Source organism: Alosa alosa, chromosome 1, assembly GCF_017589495.1.
Source record: "Alosa alosa isolate M-15738 ecotype Scorff River chromosome 1, AALO_Geno_1.1, whole genome shotgun sequence".
NCBI lineage: Eukaryota > Metazoa > Chordata > Actinopteri > Clupeiformes > Clupeidae > Alosa > Alosa alosa.
In genome coordinates this window covers 27,145,686-27,153,185 of record NC_063189.1, presented here as the reverse complement: position 1 = coordinate 27,153,185, position 7,500 = coordinate 27,145,686, and the positions used below count along the sequence as shown (strand labels likewise).

Here is a 7,500-nt window from a genome sequence, read left to right as displayed (position 1 = left end):
GGGAGGAAATTAACAAACTTATCCACAAGCCTCCATTTTGTGTCCCTACACTATGTGCATTGACGTGTCACAATTGGAATGTCCAAAACATCTCATGCAACTTGTAATCCATGCCAAAATGGCAAGCTTGTTTCTGCCTGAAACATGCTAATGTGGTGTTTCATTTAAGTTTGACAAAATCTGTTGTTTATCTGCTTTTCTCTGAGCTGAGTCTGTTTCTCTGCAGTTCACACTTCATCTGATCTGGCTCCAGCTGGAGAGGAATAAAAGTTCAGGGCGAGTATTTTCTTTTTCAGTGATATTCTCTCCTCCTCTCCTCTGCTCTCTCTCTCTCTCTCTTCTCTCTCTCTTTCTCTCGTGAGAGTGTGTGAGTGTGAGTAATCATAGAACCCGGCAGGGAGCAAAACACTCCACTTCCTCCCACCTACGTGAGAAGAGGCTGGAGGGGCGCTGGCCTTTATCATGCATCCACCCCCCCCCCCAGAGCAACTAACGCTAGCTGTTTTCAGCCTGAAATGCTTTAGACATTAGCGATGAAAGTAGGGGAAAGAGGTGACAGTGCAAATGTCTGAACTAATTGGCTTGGACACTCCACAGACTTCTCACGCTATATGCTCCTAGACACAATGTCCAGGTGATGTCCGATTGAGCCCATGTGTGAACAAAACCTTAATCACTCAGTGATTAACACAAACACACTCATAGCCACTACCTCTGGAACCGCTCTGGCCCAGATGTGGCCTCCTGTCAGGCCTCCAGTGCTGGCTGTGCTGTGCTGTAAATGGGGGGACTCAGGGGGACTACGTTTCCCAGCAGGCCACTCACCTTCTCATAGTACTTGACCTCGTACTCCAGGATGACCCCGTTGGGCCTTTCGGGCTGCTGCCAGGCCAGCGACACAGCGTGCCTGGTGATGTCCTTGGCCTGGATGGACGTAACAGGAGATGGAGCTAGAGAACAGAAAGAGAGAGAAAGAGAGAGAGAGAGAGAGAGAGAGAGAGGAAGAGAGAGAGAAAGAGGGGAGACATAGATAGGAAAACAAAGAACAAGAGAAGACAGGAGGAGAGACAGAGAGAGAAAATGAGAGAGAGAGAATGAGAGAGAGAGAGAATGAGGGAGAGAGATAAGAGAGGGAGGGCAGGAGAGAGGGTGGAAGGAGGGAAAGAGGAAAAGAGGGGAGAGATAAGAGGAAAAGAGAGAACAAGGGCAGACAGAGGGAGATAAAGATAGAGAAAGAGAGACAGGGGGAAAGAGAGAGTGCGGTTAGCGTGTTGCTAGGAGATTCCCAGGAGCTGTGGAGCTTTAGCTTCTGGTTATGTTACGGGGCCCCAGACAAACAAATGGCCCCCATAAAGTAATAAAGCCATATCAGCCCCAACCCCATGCCAGGGTCGTCAGGAACCGATGGAGGAGCTCACTGTCTGCCTAAAGAGGTGGAGGAGGCAGAGGAGGTGGTGGTGGCGGGGGGCAGATTTTCCATCAATGAGGCTAAGTGATCACAACGACATCTGATCAATGGAGCCTCTGGCCCCTTCACAAAGGGGCTGACCACGGGGCCCCTGCTTTTGAGCCACACCGCCCCTGCTGGTAATTACGGAGCCCTTCTGCTGGGAAGCAGATCTGGCCAGCGGATTCTTTATTCCTCCAAGCCTTATTACTCCGGCATGCCGGGAAGACACAGTCATCTGGGCCAGGAGGAGTGGGGTGGGGTAAAAAAGCACTGTTCCTTATCTGTAATCTATATGGCTTCATCTACCACCACCACCACCACCCCTCAGATTGCACCGATCCTACCGCGGAGAGAACTGGGCCCTCGAAATTCCCTCCAAAGGTGCTCTTAATTAAAAAAAATGTGTGTGTGCATGTGTGTGTGTGTGTGTGTGTGTGTGTGTGTGTGTGTGTGTGTGTGTGTGTGTGTGTGTGTAAAGACAGGCTGCTTTAGTGCAGAAATGCAAGAGGCCACAGTACTGACAGGCGCAGGGTCTCTAAGTAGACTGGGAAAGATTGGGAAGGAGAGCTATGGGAAAAGGAGGTGAAACGAGGGAGAGAGGGAGGGTGGGATTGAGAGAGCAAACGAAAGAGAAAGAGGGAGAAAGAGAGGGAGACAGGGAAGGGGAGAGAGAGAGAGAGAGAGAGAGAGAGAGAGAGAGAGAGAGAGAGAGAGAGAGAGAGAGAGAGAGAGAGAGACCCCCTGCAGCCAGACACAAAAGCCCCTTTTCCTGTCTCACACTTCCTGAACAACCTGAAATTAAACACCCTGTAAAACTTTACACACCTCCCGACGCAAACAAATGCCTGCCCTGGAATGAGCTTGTCTGCGTACCTAGTAAGTATATGAGACACACATACACACACAGGCACACGTGTGCATACACACACACACACACACACACACACACACACACACACACACACACACACACACACACACACACAGACACACACATGTGTTGTTTGAAATAGACACACACTATTTCAGACAGCAGTGCTGACAACACACATTCTAGTCTGTAGTCTGTAGTCTGTCGTTAGCCGCCCATCCAGTGAGCGCATGGAGACAAATCACTGCCACATTTCTGTTGGGCACTCTCTGTGTGTCAGAGTGACCCAGTTTAGAGAAACACAATCTCCACAATTGTGTGCAATAATTCAGAGGAGACAATGAACACCCGCACACCACACAGGCACATCTGCAAGCCATTAGCACACGTCAGTACATTGAATTCTTCTGATCACATATCTCTGAAACACACAGTCATGCAACACACAGAATACACACACACACTGGTGGTGACTCACCGGCCTGGTTGGTGGTGACGGTGACAGAGACGGCCTGTTGAGGCCCGGGGCTCTGCGTAGACACGCCGTTGACCGCCCAGATCTCGAAGGTGTAGTTGGTGTGGGCCTGCAGGTCGGTGATGGAGACGCGGGTGGCGCGCAGGCTCAGCTGCTGCGGCGAAAAGTGGACAGCGTTGCCGCAGGGCGCGCACAAGCTCGGTGCACCTGGGGACGGGCCCGGCCCGCAGCGCTTGCACACCACGTTGTAAGCCAGGTCCGAACGGCCGCCCGAGGAGGCTGGCGCCGTCCACTCCAGGTTGACCGACGTCTCGTTCACATTGGAGATGAGGTTCTGGGGAGCAGACGGGGGTTCTGGGACAGGGAGAAGAGAATCCACTGGGTATTTACACGCTAAAACTAAAAATAATAACAAAGCTTGATTTGGATGATGGGTAGTTTGATGTACATTTATAACATTCTGACTTTCTTAATGTCCATGTACAGTATTTTAAAACATATTTTATTGCTCTATTTCATTTCATTTCACAAATTTGACTTAATTTTTATTTATTTGTGAACATACGGTTTTATACTATGGTGACATTTTCAAAACGTTTTTTGCAAAATACAAGGGGTTTTAATTGTCACAAGTCAGGCTAATTATTTTGATGGGTTTGATGTACAATGTTGATGTAGGAACTAAACACATACACACACGCCTATTACCAAACTATGACAAAGGCATAAAAACAACACGCACACACACAATCACACACTCTTACATAAATACACAATGAAGTGGCATACAAACATAAGCATTTCCCAAACACACACCCATCTGACACCCTGAGCAGTGACGCATGTGTGCCGAACTGTTTGCCTCTGCGGTGTCTCTGTAAAGCAGTCACAGCCCAATTTAGGGATAATTACATTTATGGCAAGCCATCGCCACATGGAGCAAACAGTGTTCGCTTTGAGGGAAGAGAATTTCCCAGCAAGGCACAACAAGACATACTGATAGTATCAGAGAGAGAGAGAGAGAGAGAGAGAGAGAGAGAGAGAGAGAGAGAGAGAGAGAGAGAAAAAAAAAAGTGGATGACAGAGGGAAAGAGAGATAGAGAGAGATGATTACATCTCCATAATTGAGGATTGCAGTGATAGTGATCTCACAATGCTAATTCGTTTGCCCTCGGTACCATTCTCATTTCAGTGGAGATGTGCTCTTCTAATCGAAGAGGGGACTGACTGAACTTCTCTCTCTCTCTCTCTCTCTCAGTCTCTTTTCTCCTCCTCAAAACAGTCTCTTGTGCTTTTCAACACGTCAACAGACTCAAAATCATATTCATACAAATCTATGTCAAATAAACTTGAACAACACATTCAGAACACACACACACACACACACACACACACACACACACACACACACACACACACACACACACACACACACACACAGACACACACACACACACACACACAAAACACACACACACAGTGCAGGGGAAATCAAATGTGTACACACTTGATGTTGTGCTAACTATTGTACTTGGTACTAGGTACAAGTCATAGACTGAATAAATAAGGTGCACACACACACACACACACACACACACACACACACACACACACACACACACACAGGTTACAGCACATAACACTAAGCTGAGCCTTTGATGGTGATTTTTGTTCTAAATTTGGTAATTGAATCGTTTAGGGAAGGAGAGAGGGAGCAGAAAAAAGGCCTGATCCAGGGCCCAGTTTCCCCGATAACGACGGAGACACGCTCTTCTGAGGGTTTTCTACAATTCATCTTCTACATCGCTCATTTGGTTTTTCCGACTGTTTCCTAACATGCCAGTAGTGTGAACGCTGCACTGCTCTTAAGATGCTCTTAAGGGGAGCTGTCCACGTTAATAGTTCTCAAATATCCTCTTATTTGACGGTGATGTCAGGTGACTGCACGTCACAGCTATAGGCCTACCATTTAAACTTCGGATCTACACATTAATTCACATCAATACGAAAATACACTTTGACATCTGCATAAGCATCCCAAGTAGGTTATATACCACACAGAGACATAAATAATTGTAATTATTTTAAGATTAGATTGTTGCACCATGCAATAATTTTTTGTGTGTCAAGAACACATTTGAAGATAAGAAAGAAGTCGAGTAAAAAGAGAGGAAATGTAGGCTTAGATTTTGATGCAGTAGGCTACAGACTAAACCACATGTTGCTTTTCTCTGCTTTTTACCTCATAGGCCTAATAAAATATAGCCTTCACTTAGCAAAGATAATGTCAAACTATTCTGGCAACGTCTCGTTTCATAACTTGATTGCATTTTTGTCCGCTTTTCATCAGAAGAATGGGAACGTAAGTTGGATTATGTATTCTAAGTTGTAATTCCTCTGTATGTCCTGATGGTGACCTCAGTGAGAAGTACTGTTAAGACGCTCTTAGCCGGTACCTCCTGGAGCACTCATTGATCTACGAGTGTTTTCACGACGCCTTAAGCTACGATGGTTTGGGAAACAGTCGGCAAATCTTAAGACGTTCGTAAGAGGGACTTTACGACGCTCTTAGGCTTAAGATGCTTTCGGGGAACTGGGCCCTGGTCTGTTGGTGTGTGTGTGTGTGTGTGTGTGTGTGTCATTGTGTGTGTGTGTGTGTAGGATATGATTCATTTGAAGAGAACTGGTGACCCTGGTGAGGGTGAGATAGGATTCAGCTGCAGGGACACTGCCTCTCTTTCTCCCTCTCCTTTTCTCTCTATCCCCTACTCATTCTCTCTCTCTCTCTCTCTTTCTCTCCCCACACTCCCTCTATCTCTCCCTGTGTCAGTCCATCCGTCAGCGGGGCCACCCTGGCCCACAGGAACTTTGGGAGCTGAGGGGGAGGCTGTGCGCCAGCAGGGTTGATTGACAGTGGCTGATTAAGTCTATCAGCTTCAGTGCATTTTAATACCACAAGGTGAGAGCAGGGGAGAGGGAAGCAGGGTCAGCATGCTTTACTCTCTCTCTCTCTCTCTGTTTCTCTTCTCTCTCCCTCTCTCTCTCTCTCTCTCTCTCTCTCTGTTTCTCTTCTCTCTCCCTCCATCTCCCTCTCTCTTTCCCTCTCTCACTGCCACTCTTGTCTCTTTCTCTCTGTCCCTTTATCTTTTTTTACTGTGGTCGGTCTCTGTCTTTTGCTCTACTTCTGAGAGAAAGAGATGAGTGTGGGGGGTAGAAAATGTCACTATTTGTGTGTATGTGTGTGTGTGTGTGTGTGTGAATGTGAGAGCTCCATTAGGTTGAGTATCTGTGTGAACAGACTTCCATTTGAAGTAGGTAGGATCTAGGATAATCTGAAGAGAGCTATGTGTGCTTGTGTGTGCTTCTTAAAGTATGCGGTGTCTGGAAAGGTGTGGCATGTGTATATCTGTACTCACCCACTCTGTGTATATACAGTATATATATGTGTGTGTGTGTATGTGTGTGTGTGTGTGTGTGTGTGTGTGTATGTGTGTGTGTGTGTGTGTGTGTGTGTGTGTGTGTGTGTGTGTGTGTGAGGTGAGTGCCTGTGGTCTAGCCGTGTGATTATCCTGCGGAAGCTGGGTGATAACATTATGATTAACCTAGAGTCCCCACAGCTCAGAGTTCAGGCATGTACCTGTCAACCCCCGCAGTTAAACCTTCTCTCTCTCTCACACACACACACACACACACACCTTATCACTGCATGGAGTCCCCTGAGGCCCCACCATAACACACACATCAATCTTGAGTCATTCCCCACACACAGATCCAGACACACACACACACACACACACACACACACACACACACACACACACACACACACACACACACAGCTTCCGATCCCACACTCTGTGCATACATGTTATTTTTAGCACAGCGTAGCTTCCTGGTCGATAGTAATAAGCAGTAGAAGGTAAACAGCTCAAGGAAGTGCAAAGCCAGGGTCAAACGTGCTCTTCAAAGCATTGCTGAGCCCCTGCCACAGTTAAAGGAACCAACAGACGACAGTAAAAGAAAAAGAAAAAAACTTTAACTTTACTTTCCCTGCACTTGCTCACTTTAAAACCTCTAAATGGGAGTTCAAAGGCACTCCAGAGTTCACTAAAAGTTCCTCATAAACACCTGAGGCTAGTCAGCTCAACTCCACTTAGCTCCACGCTGCTGTGTCGGCTGTTTGGGCTGGCGGCTGTTGCTGCTGTAGGGGTGCTTATTTAGCTCAACAGTCATGCGTGTCTGACATCGTTATTAGAGGCTCACGCTGACTTGGACCAGGTGGGCTCCGGGACTCTGATAAAGTCATGACCTCATCCGAGTTGACATGACATCATGTCTCTGGGGACGATGGCATACATGCTCGGCGAACTTTGTCACGCGTTAATCACAAAACAACGTTGACGGTGATAAAAACAAAAAAATGCCTGGGGATTTTTGCTCGTTCCCTATGACAGAATCCCAACGACCTAGAGGCATGCTGAGACTCCTGAAAAAATCCCTTGTACCGTGGAAAAATCTGTACTTACAGATTTACACAACAAGGTTTTATGACATTAGTTGCTAGCCTGGTGTAGATTTTACACCACCCTGAAGTTCACAAACAACTGTGCGGTACAATTTTCCGGTGCATTCTGACAGAGAGTGTGTGTGTGTGTGTGTGTGTGTGTGTGTGATAGGCAGAGATGGCCTACTTACGTGTGCAGG

At 47.1% G+C, this 7,500-nt stretch overlaps 1 protein-coding gene across 1 annotated transcript in view; it reads right to left on the bottom strand.

Moving 5' to 3' along the window:
- Window positions 1-7,500, bottom strand: part of epha4a (eph receptor A4a) — a 46,562-nt gene that overhangs the window by 15,938 nt on the left and 23,124 nt on the right. The window contains 3 exon segments of the mRNA XM_048248624.1: window positions 826-950; window positions 2,800-3,150; window positions 7,492-7,500. The exon segment at window positions 7,492-7,500 is cut by the window's right edge and continues 147 nt beyond it. Of these exon segments, the coding sequence (XP_048104581.1) occupies window positions 826-950; window positions 2,800-3,150; window positions 7,492-7,500 (485 nt within the window).